This window comes from Alnus glutinosa, chromosome 1, assembly GCF_958979055.1.
Source record: "Alnus glutinosa chromosome 1, dhAlnGlut1.1, whole genome shotgun sequence".
Taxonomy (NCBI): domain Eukaryota; kingdom Viridiplantae; phylum Streptophyta; class Magnoliopsida; order Fagales; family Betulaceae; genus Alnus; species Alnus glutinosa.
The window spans coordinates 14067328-14078375 of NC_084886.1; the positions used below are offsets into that span (position 1 = coordinate 14067328).

Here is an 11048-nt window from a genome sequence, read left to right on the forward strand (position 1 = left end):
CGAACATCCAATCAATCATGGTGCACTAGTTTGATCGATCCTAAGTACTAATCTGACCAATCATGATAAGATCATAGGATCGATAGAAGTTATAATTAATACATATAAACCAATATATATATATATATATGATCTTTAAGATTTCAAGATTAGCTCGTTTATGAGTTGAGTTTAATTAAAGAGTTGATCTTGAACTACAGAAATGTGTGTTCAAGCTCGACTCGTTTACTTAGTACATGTTAATTAACTAGATAATATGTTAGTTTATGAGTTAACTAGTTAATATATATGTTAACTAATACACACATATAAATAGTAACATATGTAACTTATATTAAGCAATTGAGTAAAAATTCTATTAATAAATTAAGTAAAAATTAAAAGTAATTGGAGCTGTTTTTAAAAAAACGAAATTTGAGTCAATTTTAGAAAAAACGGCTGAATTTAGAACTATTTTTTAAAAATGGCTCTAACCGGAGCCGTTTTAAGCCGATTAGAGCCCTTTTGGGCAAAAAAGACTCCAACTGGAGTCTTTTTGGCCCAAAACGACTTGGCTCGCCGGACGCGAAATTTTTCATGTCCCCCGCGTATGCCCTGTCAAAAATTTTCAAACTATTTTTTTCTTCTCTTTTTTATTTCTTCATTTCTCTCGTGCCCTTTGTTTCTTCATTCTTGTTCTTCTTTTCTTTATTCCCAACCGAGAGATTAGAGAGAGACCGAGAGAGAAAGAAAGAGAGACCAAGAGATGGAGAGAATCAGAGAGAACTTGAGGAAGGCGTGCGGTGGGCTAGCCACCGTTTGGGGTGGACGACGGCGCCGGGGCCAGTGGGTCTCGGCCCAACGCTGGTGAGGCCAAAAAGCTTGGAGTTCCGGCATTTTCTCGGTACCCAAACAGTATAAAATCCTTTTTTTTATGGGCCAGTATAATTTTTAGGCTTGATTTCTTGATTTTTGTTTTGATTTGGGTTGTTTTGTGAAGATTTTCGTTATACCCACTTATTCCGGTTCTATAATGGTAAAAATCTTCACTTTTGATTTTAATTTGTTAGACTGATGGGGAATTTTATAGTTGGTTCTGATTGGGGATGGTTTGATTCTTGATGGATTGTTCAGCATGGGACGGATTTCTGCTAGGACCTAAAGTCCAACCGCTCTAGCTTCAAAATTGGATTTGTATTCTGTATATTCAATTCCTTATCCTATTATGCACAGTCTGTATGCATCACATTTGTGCTTTTGGTTGTCTTCCTCAATTTCTAAATACTTATGGGCCTATGGGCGCTGTATTTGGCACAAGCTCTGGAATATTGCAGTAGCAAAGGACGGGCACTGTATCAATGCGTACAGGGTCTTGTTTGATCAGGTAAGAGGTTTTCGACGCAGGTTTTGCTTAGTTTTTCATACCCATTTTACTTGTTTTTGTTTTGTGATTTTGAGTCCGTGGTCAACAGGAAGGAAATCCCAGGCTGTCTTGCTTTGGCCTTATGAAGAATAGCAGGGATGGGAAGAGTTACAGTACTAACTTGGCTTTCACCCCTCCGGAGTACTTGAGGACTGGTATATATACTGTGTTATAAGGAGTGTCCAACTATATTATTTTGAGATGAACATTTGAGCACCATCTTGGCCAAGTTGTAAATTTTTGGATATAGTGGGCAAGGAAAAGCTTGGGAATGTTGTGCCATGATAACAATAATGTTCTGTTTCACATTACGTATCTAATACGTATTAAGAAACTAGGAGTTGCTTGCTAGCAACTGCAACATAGACTATATAGTTGCTTCACTGATTCTTAAAATTTTACAAATTTTTTTATCAATTGCATTATTGATATGCAATTTATATACAAGTCTTTTGTGCTCTGTTTAAACAATACAGACATGCTGAATTAATTATGGATATTGATGTTTACAAAAAGTTCAATTTGTTTGAATATTTTCCATTTTCCTGACTCCTGAGGTTTCTCATTTTTATCTAATTTTTGTTTTAGTAGACAGCTTGCTATGGCTTTGTAAGAATAAAGGGTTAAACTCTCTCTCTCTCTCTCTTCTCAACTTAGAACTGTCAGTATGGAGCTTAAATAATTGTTTCTTTTACCATGTAACTAAATTCATATATATGTTGACATGAATGGTGGGATGAAAAAAAGGTAATCTAGGAATTCCTATATAATATGGTATGGAACAAGTTTTGAAAATCTGAGCCCATGTATTTCCATAGTTTGTTACATAATTGCCATTTGGTTTCAGTTTAATTCAAAGATAAGTATATAAATATGTAAATATGTCTTATTTTTTGCAGGTAGAGTGACTGCAGAAAGTGTAGTTTACAGCTTTGGGACCATGCTGCTTGATCTTCTTAGTGGCAAACATATTCCACCGAGTCATGTAGGTTTTCATCAAAGCCTCATATATGAATCCTCGATTATTTTATGGTTGCAAACTAGAGAGCTTGTGTTCAATATGAAAATGACATAATTAATGTTAGACAGTAATTTGATTTTAGGTGCATGAGTTGAATAATCCAGTTGTGATTATAATTGATGAAGTTCAAAATTTCATGTTGCCACAATCTGTATTTGTTTGTAGGCACTTGACCTGATCCGTGGCAAGAATTTTCTGTTGCAGGTGTTTTTTATGACTTGCACCATTGACATTGAGCTTCTTTCTTGCTATACCGGACCTTAGGCTTAGATGTATAATAAGAAGTGTAAAATAGTTGAAGTATGATTAGGATTTTGTTATCTGCATTATTCCTTTGATAATTGAGATAGTTTTGAGATAAAACATTTTTGTTTTAGTTGTCATAAGTTGAATGGTTACTCTAAGAGACCAGGGAATCTGTTTGTGATCCATGCATGGATGTTTGCAGTGTCTGTTCCATATGTGAATATTCTCTTCTTGATGATAATTTGTGGTGGTAGTAGTCCTAACGTGCTTTTGTATCATGATGGTAATTGGGATGAAACCAAAAAAAAAAAAAATTAATAATAATTTTTTTTAATTTTATTTTGAGCCGTTTCAGGGACCCTAAATGGTCTCTACAAAAAATATATTTTTTTATTTTTCTTTTTATTTTTTTATGTTATTTTGAGCCGTTTTAAGGACTCTAAAACGTCTCTAAAAAAAATTATTATTAATTTTTTTTGAGTTTATTTTGTGCTAAAACGGCTTTAATTAAAATCGTTTTTATCAAAACGGTTCAAACCGGTTTGAGTCGCTTTGGTTAAAACGGCTCAAACCTTTTTAAGCCGTTTTAATTAAAACGGCTCTAATTAGAGCCGTGTTGCACTAAAACGGCTCAAACTCGGGTTTTAATACTGTATATGTTAAACCATTTTCAAAACGGTTAAAAAAAAAAAGGTTCAAAATGCTTTGAGCCGTTTTTAGGCCTTAAAACGGCCAAAAAAAAAAAGAGGCTCAAAACAGTATTTTTTGTAGCGAAAGTACCCGGATGATTTGGATCGCTTTAAAGACAAGCCTATGAGAGTATGCTATGTGGACGTAGAGTCTAAATGTCAAGAAAAGGATGGAGTCATTATGCTGGATTCCATGGAAACAGAATCGGAGAGTTGTGTGTGGAAGTTGGCAAATGTGGAGGAAAACAGGGACCCCGAAAGCAAGGGTAGACCTTTAAGCCGTAAACAGAAGGATTGGAGAATATTAGAAGTGCCATTTGGGATGCATAAAAGGGTGTACGTTCCTGTACCTTGAATACTGAAAATTTACTAATTGAGTTGTGTTGAAGACCGCGAGATGAGATGATGAAGTTGTCTTTGTGTTAGTTGATGAAATGATCCATTACAAAAAGCAGAATTTGTGCGGCATTCCTGGATTCGCACACCAGTTTATTAGTATCCTAATTCCCAACTTTGGTGCGATTTGCAAACCCTTTTTTCTCTCTTCTTTGTTTTTTTTTTTTTTTTTGAACAGGATAGCATTTGCTATCATATATTACGGAAGGCCCCAAGGGCGAGTACAAGGATAGAAGTACAAGACTCCCCTAAACCTTAAGTCAGAAACAAGTCTGACTTGAAGCAGTTGCCTAAATACAATCCACAAATATTACAAGGACCCCAAATAAAGCCCAAACAATCAACATAAGAGGATTGGCTTAGTCTACCCAGACACCAAATAAGCACATGAACATTTGTGCATTACAAATAGACAAACTGTGATCAACAATAGACACATGGGAATATACACAGAAAACAGAAAAACCCAAAGCAGCTGCCGGCAGAAGACAGTGGCGGAATCCGCCGGAGACGGCGGCGCGTGGAGGACACGCGCCGTCCCCGATACCACCCAGCAGAGGATCGACCACCGTAGACCCCATCCAACGCCGTGCACGGCCAGAAAAGGTGGACCGTGGCCAACACGCGCGCCGAAAAGCGACAGGCTTTCAGGCGCGTGCCGTCCATGCGCCGGGAACCGAGAACCGCCGTGGCCTGAGCTTCCGGCAGCTGGAGCGGACGACGACGGTGAATGCCGCTGGGGGGCGCGTGTCTTGGAATAAGAACCGGAGGGGTGTAGATCTAGCACCAAAGATGAAGAACTAATTTTGAATACAGCCGGCCAAAACCTCCGAAAAAGACACAAAAACCGCCACAATCCCAAGCTAGAACACCTACATTTGAGCCTTCCTGCTAAGAGCAAGAGAAAGAGAAAAGAAAAAAAACACAAACAAACCACCATAGCCTTGAAAGGCTAGGGGAACAAACTCCACAGCCACAATGGCTGGGAGAAAGCAAGCCTCAACTGAGAAAACTCAGGAGGAACCAAAACCTTAGTCCAAGAGGACTAAGGGACAAAACCAAAGCCGAGGGGAAGGAGGCTGGCCTCCCTCCCCCAGCATCAACGAGTTTTCTGTTGTCTGCAAGATAAGAGGGAGAGAGAGGAAAAAAGAAGGGCACAACGTGTAATGGCCTCTCTTCTTTGTTGTTGTTGTTGTTGGTGGGTAGTGAGTCGAAACTTTGGGTATGTTAGAAAAGTGACCGTTTAAAAATTGTTGCATAGAAAAATGACAAATTTAACAAAACGATTGTTGAAAAATATGACAGTTAGAAAAAATTGTCGTTTGAGAAAAAATAACCGTTGAAAAATTTGCGTTAGAAAAATAACTGTTCTAACAAAATTATTGTTGACAAATATGAACTAAATATGATCGTTTGAGAAAAAAAAAAAAAAAGACAATAAAAAATACAATATTGAAGAAAGTAATAAAAATGAATATAGGGTTAAAAATAGATAATCAGATGTAAGATGCTTTTTAAAATTTATTAGTTAAATTAGATAAAAAAAATATAAAATTAAAAATAAATAATTGAATGCATGTGCCCTTTAAAATTCAATAATTAAACTAAATAACTATTTTAAATTGAGATATATACAAGCCATTGAAGTGCTGCAAGCATTGTGCTATGAGAATACTTTGTTTTAGAATGATTTGTAGGTACATCCTTCACAAAACCTATTCACAACAAAATACTGCGAAAAAGACGCCTAGCTGGCTAGAACAATGGCCAATATCACTGATGACTGAACTGTTCTGATCAGACATCTTTCGCCACCTACAAGTCTATCAAATACATGTGTCATTGTGTTAATGATGAAAGGTCTGACAACCATGCAACCAAAATCCATACAAGTCTCAGACATGGTCGTTCAGATCGAACCATCCGATCTAATGCGGACCAACCAGGCCATGCATCGTCCTTAATCTCCGTTGGTGATGATGCAGACTCGTATGCATTGAAGCACTACTCTTCCATGTAGAAACGTTGAAAGCCATGCACTCCTCTCAGAAAACGACCGCCACATACCCTAACCGAAAAGAGTATGTGTTTGCGAAATAGGAGTTGTGCAGCCATGCAAAAAGTTAATAACAGAAGTCTCATCAACGATTCGCCGCGTGCCAAACCCCAATCCACCTTTTACCCCTATAAATACCGCCCCACCAAGCCATTCATCTTTAATATATCAGATAGGTAATCACCCCACTATGGCTTACTCTTCTTTGCTCTCTCTGAGCCTTTGCCTTTTCGTTCTCTTCCATGGCTGCTTTGCTCAGATAGAGCAAGTTCCATGGCGAGCCCAGCGCCAGCAGCAGCAACGGTTCCAGACCGAGTGCCGCATCGACAACTTAAATGCTCAAGAACCCTCTCAGAGATTCGAGTCCGAGGCCGGTGTCACCGAATACTGGGACCAAAACGATCAACAGTTCCAGTGTGCTGGAGTGTCTCTGGTCCGTCACAATATCCACCGTAGAGGCTTGTTGTTGCCCTCATTCTCCAATGCACCTCAGCTCATCTATGTTGTCCAAGGCACGCAATACTTGTTCCTCTACTAGCTAGTCTTTCTTAAAAACTTAATTACTATGTATGATTTATTTTGTTATCGTGAATGCATGCATGCAGGTAGAGGTGTTCAGGGAGCTGCAATCCCAGGTTGTCCTGAGACGTTCCAATCGGATTCTTCATCGCAGTCTAGAGGAAGTCGGAGATCACAACAAAGGAGCAAAGACCAGCACCAGAAGGTTCGACAAATCCGGGAGGGTGACATCCTTGCTCTGCCGGCCGGAGTGGCTCATTGGATCTATAATGACGGCGATTCCCAGCTTGTTTTGGTCTCACTCCTCGACACCTCCAATCAGGCCAACCAGCTCGACGAGAACGCAAGGGTCAGTACCAAGAATTAATTAATCACTGCTCTTCTTTGAGGCCTTTTAACTAGTGATGTCTTTATTTTGTTGATTTCTAATTTCAGAAATTCTACCTCGCTGGGAACCCACAACAACAACAAGAACAACAACAAGGTGGCAGACAGAGACAGAGACAGAGAGAGGGCCAGAGCCGCAGCGAGAGAGGCAGCCGGCAAAGTGGCAGCAACATCTTCAATGGATTCGACCAGGAGTTTCTGGAGGACTCTTTCAATATTGAGAACGAGTTGGCGAGGAAGCTACAGAGCCGAGATGATCGGAGGGGAAGAATCGTCCTCGTTGAGGATGAGCTTCGGGTTCTGAGCCCACAAAGCCAAGAAGAAGAACGAGAGCGCGAAGAGGGACGACGATGGGAAAGAGACGACAATGGCGTCGAGGAAACCTTCTGCACGCTCAGGCTCAGACACAACATTGGTGACCCACGACGCGCTGATGTGTACAACCCACGTGGCGGTCGCATCACCAGCCTCAACAGCCTCAACCTCCCCATCCTTAGGTACCTCCAGCTCAGTGCCGAGAGAGGTGTCCTCTACAAGGTAAGAGAATTAAGAACCAAAAAAAATCTCTTATCTTCGGTCAGTATATATATGTAAAAGGCAATTTGTTCATACATAGCATGGTTTGATTTGTTGAGGAATGTACGTGCAGAATGCAATCTTCGCACCGCACTACAACTTGAACAGCCACAGCGTGATTTATGGGATTAGGGGCAACGGCAGGATTCAGGTGGTGAGAGACGACGGAGAGAACGTATTTGACGGGGAGCTCCGAGAGGGTCAGGTTCTGACGGTGCCACAGAACTTTGCTGTGATTAAGAAGGCAGGAAATGAGGGATTCGAGTGGGTGGCCTTCAAGACTAACGACTACGCTAAGATAAACCAACTTGCGGGAAGGCTGTCGGCGATCCGGGCAATTCCAGAGGATGTGCTAATAAACTCATACCGCATTAACAGGGAGCAAGCAAGAATGTTGAAGTATAACAGGGAGGAGTCGACTGTGTTGAGCTCCGAATCCGGGCCACGGAGGAGGGACTAAGCTTCTCGATCATGTGTAACTTTGATCAAATTAAGTAGTAGTAGTAGTAGTATGTGTAGTAGGGAATAAGGCCTTCCATTTCCAAGGCGTGGGCTGTGGAGGGTAAGTAGCTAGTTTGGCACCTTCTATGTTGTACTTGTATGTAAGTAACTGCGGGAATGGACGCTTAAAACGTATGAGTTAATAAAATATTCTCGTTTCCATCTACCCACTCTAGCATACCTCTTTTATATATCATATCTATCCACCAAGGTTTCCTCCGAGATCGCTTTCAAAGAGAAGAGTACGCTACTAGCTCGTTAGCTTCTAACGACGATATGGGCCCGTTTAATAACCCCCTCCCCTTTCCTTCCCTTTATTTTCATTTCTCCCAAAAAGAACGTTAACTCAAAACATTCTTAACCTTTTTTTTTTAACCTTTTTTACTTTTTATATCACATCAACAATTTTTTATTATTATTTAAATAAAAAAATCAACTACAATACAATTTTTTTTTTTCATTTTTTCATATAAATTAACTCTACTTTATATCACATCAATCACTTTTTACTTTCACTCAATAAAAATATTCTCCCACAAAGGGAGGGGAGGGAGATTACTAAACGAGGCCCTAAACTTCATCGAATCTTGATCTGATGTTAAAATCTTGAACTCTTGGTTCAACTTTTTCAACAATTTTGAACTTGGTGATTGGGTCATGAATTTTTGAAATTAAAATTAAAATTTTATTTTCTCTACAGAATTTAAGGTAAATAAAATATGTTCTGGTGATAAGTAGATTTAAAATTCTTTTTGAAATTATGTTTGGAAGCTAGATTTTTTAAATTGAAAAATAGTATTTTTTAATAGTAATTTTTTTTTTGAAATGATTGAAAATATGAAAAGTTGTATATAATGATTAGTGTTATGAAAAATAGTGTGGAATAATGGTTGAAATAATAATTATTTTATTATAAAAAAATATTTAATTTAAATAATTATTATTTTGTGTCTAGTGAGTGTACTTTGCTAATGTCAGGTGGGACCCACGTGTAAAATAGGACTTTTTTTTTTTTTGAAAAACACTTGATTTTCAGGTAAGAAACCGGGTTGAATCCGGGTTGTCGGGTTTTGACAAAAAAAAAATCTTGTTTCTTTTTCATTCCCAATCGCACCGTGCATTTAAACTTGTAATTAAGTCCATAAAATGCTATAAAAAAAAAAAAAAAAAAAAATTGAATTTATCACTAACGAATTTGCAATAAATTTTGCCATCATAAAAGTGAACTTTGGGTAGTACTAGATTTGATTATCTAGTAATACATTCACTTTGACTAGTTGGCAATCAAATATAGAGTAATGTTAGGCACTATCTTTTTATTCTCTTAAAATTGATTTGCTTTTAAAATCATTTTAAGATTTTAAATGCCACATTAACTTTGAGAAGATAAAAAGATAATAGAAATATAATTTCTACCACATCAACTTTAAAAAAATAATTAAAAGATAGTCTCTACTATTACTCGCGTAATATGATTAGTTCATTAATTACTAAGTAAGAAAGTGTAAACTTGAAAATTATTTTTCGAAACTTAGTCCCTAATCCCTAGGGATATTAGCACAAGAAAGCATGGCACCTGCCCAGCACATAAATATAATCTTAAGGCACTGATGATGGAGGAACAGAGGACAATACTTTGCTGCGATCTTGACAATAAAGAAACATTTTGTGCCTAGGTGGTATGTTGTCCTTGATGATTGGGTGATTGAGAAAGTCGTTCATCCATGAAGTGGTGGCAGGAAATGTTCGTGGGTCGAAAATCTGCATTGACCCGATCACTTCGTCCCAAACAGGGAGCCAGTAAGAGATCCACCCCAATGCAATGTCCAAATACCCAATGCTCTCCCCTCCGAAAAACTTCTTCCCTTTGATCTCTTCCTCTATCTTTTCCATGGCCTCTATGGCTGATTTCACTGCCTTTTCTTTTTCCTCTCCCTGGGAACACACAGCACTCCATGCAGGTTCCAAAAGCTATTCTCCAAGGAACAGAAGAACAAAAAAGATGATATAAAATTGTTTTCAATTTTTTAAGAAGGCAAAAAAAGAAGGACTTGTATAATATATATGCTAATTAAAACATTGCAACAGGACAGGAATTACCTTCTCTTCTCCAAATCTGGCCCAAAATCGCGCTTTGGCTCTTTCATAAGGATCTTGAGGCAGCAATGGACTCTGTTTCCATGTCTCGTCGATGTACTCAAGAATAACGTAAGATTCGGCGACCACTTTCTGGTCATGTACCAGAACTGGAACCTTTTTGTGAACAGGGTTCAGCTGCAAGAGAAGAGGGCTCTTGTTAAAGATGTCTTCTTCAACGTACTCATAATCAACACCCTTGAGCTTCAGAGCCCATTCAACCCGCCGGGAAAATGGGCTAACCCAAAATCCCAAAAGCTTCACATCCTGGCTTGCCATGAGATTTAGTACTGAATGGTTACTCTCGATCTACTCTCTCACCCGCTGCTTCTTATATGATGCGTCCAAGGCTACACACTGAAAATTCAATATAGGACCATGACTCCACGAGAGGCAATGTTGACAAATTGAACTTCCGTATACAAATCCTCCACATCTACTCTTTCTTTTCAATTTTTTTTTTCAAAATTTTACTTTATTTTTTCAAACTATCACTCCTCCGATTGCACTTAATTATTACACTTCTAAATTATAGCGTTTCGGTCTTAAGACTCCTTATAGATCGTACATTTAAAAGAGGCATTTTCAAATTGTATGATGACCCTCAAAAGAAGAGATAAAAGGGCCACGCAACCAATCAATAAAGAGCAATGCTACGTTTCTCCTCAATAAAACAAAAAGAAAGGTTACCTGCCAACTCCCTTTATTTTAGAGTGAGTAATGATTTAATGTCACCCAAAGATACAGTTTTTTATCATATTTCTTATGTGGTAAGGTAGTTTTCTACTACCTTTTGTATTTTTTTATTTTTTAAAAATAAATTAAGGTGATGGATCACCTTACCACATAAATAAGGTGGTAAAAAGTTGTATATTTAGGTGGTAGTGAATCATTACTCAAAATTATATATTTAGGTGGTAGTAAATCATTACTCATTTTGAGTTCACCCAAACCTCTATTAAGGGACAGTTTCCAAATTTCGTCAAATTTTTTTTTTTTTTTTTTTCGAGTAACAAATTTCGTCAATATTACGCTAGTACTCCGTCACCAAGTGAAATGCGAGCCCAAAGTCCACATTCCAGAACAAGTTTTACCCAAGGCCCATACTGAAATTGATAC

The 11048-nt window shown here is 38.2% G+C and overlaps 3 protein-coding genes across 5 annotated transcripts; 2 read left to right on the forward strand and 1 right to left on the reverse strand.

Moving 5' to 3' along the window:
* Positions 1-646: 646 nt before the first annotated feature.
* LOC133858655 (serine/threonine-protein kinase BSK5-like) lies at positions 647-2843 on the forward strand. 3 transcript variants are annotated; one of them, XM_062294128.1, is made up of 6 exons: positions 647-883; positions 980-1015; positions 1114-1363; positions 1452-1557; positions 2302-2387; positions 2589-2843. In XM_062294128.1, exons 3-6 carry the CDS (start codon positions 1205-1207, stop codon positions 2685-2687), a joined length of 450 nt encoding a protein of 149 aa, XP_062150112.1. In that variant the 5' UTR covers positions 647-883; positions 980-1015; positions 1114-1204; the 3' UTR covers positions 2688-2843. The 3 variants fall into 3 exon arrangements, with proteins under 3 accessions (XP_062150112.1, XP_062150111.1, XP_062150113.1); XM_062294127.1 differs by having other exon boundaries at positions 647-1363; XM_062294129.1 differs by having other exon boundaries at positions 647-1363; positions 2628-2843.
* A 3142-nt stretch (positions 2844-5985) lies between these two features.
* On the forward strand, positions 5986-7910 carry LOC133858561 (11S globulin-like). The gene is made up of 4 exons (XM_062294041.1): positions 5986-6322; positions 6416-6678; positions 6765-7253; positions 7366-7910. Exons 1-4 carry the CDS (start codon positions 6001-6003, stop codon positions 7750-7752), a joined length of 1461 nt encoding a protein of 486 aa, XP_062150025.1. The 5' UTR covers positions 5986-6000; the 3' UTR covers positions 7753-7910.
* Positions 7911-9376: 1466 nt separating this feature from the next.
* LOC133858562 (probable glutathione S-transferase) lies at positions 9377-10275 on the reverse strand. The gene is made up of 2 exons (XM_062294042.1): positions 9894-10275; positions 9377-9764 (listed from the first exon to the last, which is right to left on the reverse strand). The coding sequence occupies exons 1-2, from the start codon at positions 10206-10208 to the stop codon at positions 9393-9395; spliced, it is 687 nt and encodes a 228-aa protein (XP_062150026.1). The 5' UTR covers positions 10209-10275; the 3' UTR covers positions 9377-9392.
* Positions 10276-11048: the final 773 nt, after the last annotated feature.

Excerpts from the sequence above, each read along its gene's own strand:
- LOC133858562 (XM_062294042.1), bottom strand. The coding sequence starts at position 10,208 with ATGGCAAGCCAGGATGTGAAGCTTTTGGGATTTTGGGTTAGCCCATTT. Across the intron at positions 9,765-9,893 it reads CCAGATTTGGAGAAGAGAAG|CTTTTGGAACCTGCATGGAG; the intron begins GTAATTCCTGTC and ends CTTGGAGAATAG.
- LOC133858655 (XM_062294127.1), top strand. The coding sequence starts at position 1,205 with ATGCACAGTCTGTATGCATCACATTTGTGCTTTTGGTTGTCTTCCTCA. Across the intron at positions 1,364-1,451 it reads ACAGGGTCTTGTTTGATCAG|GAAGGAAATCCCAGGCTGTC; the intron begins GTAAGAGGTTTT and ends CGTGGTCAACAG. Across the intron at positions 2,388-2,588 it reads AACATATTCCACCGAGTCAT|GCACTTGACCTGATCCGTGG; the intron begins GTAGGTTTTCAT and ends ATTTGTTTGTAG.
- LOC133858561 (XM_062294041.1), top strand. The coding sequence starts at position 6,001 with ATGGCTTACTCTTCTTTGCTCTCTCTGAGCCTTTGCCTTTTCGTTCTC. Across the intron at positions 6,679-6,764 it reads AGCTCGACGAGAACGCAAGG|AAATTCTACCTCGCTGGGAA; the intron begins GTCAGTACCAAG and ends TTCTAATTTCAG. Across the intron at positions 7,254-7,365 it reads AGAGAGGTGTCCTCTACAAG|AATGCAATCTTCGCACCGCA; the intron begins GTAAGAGAATTA and ends ATGTACGTGCAG.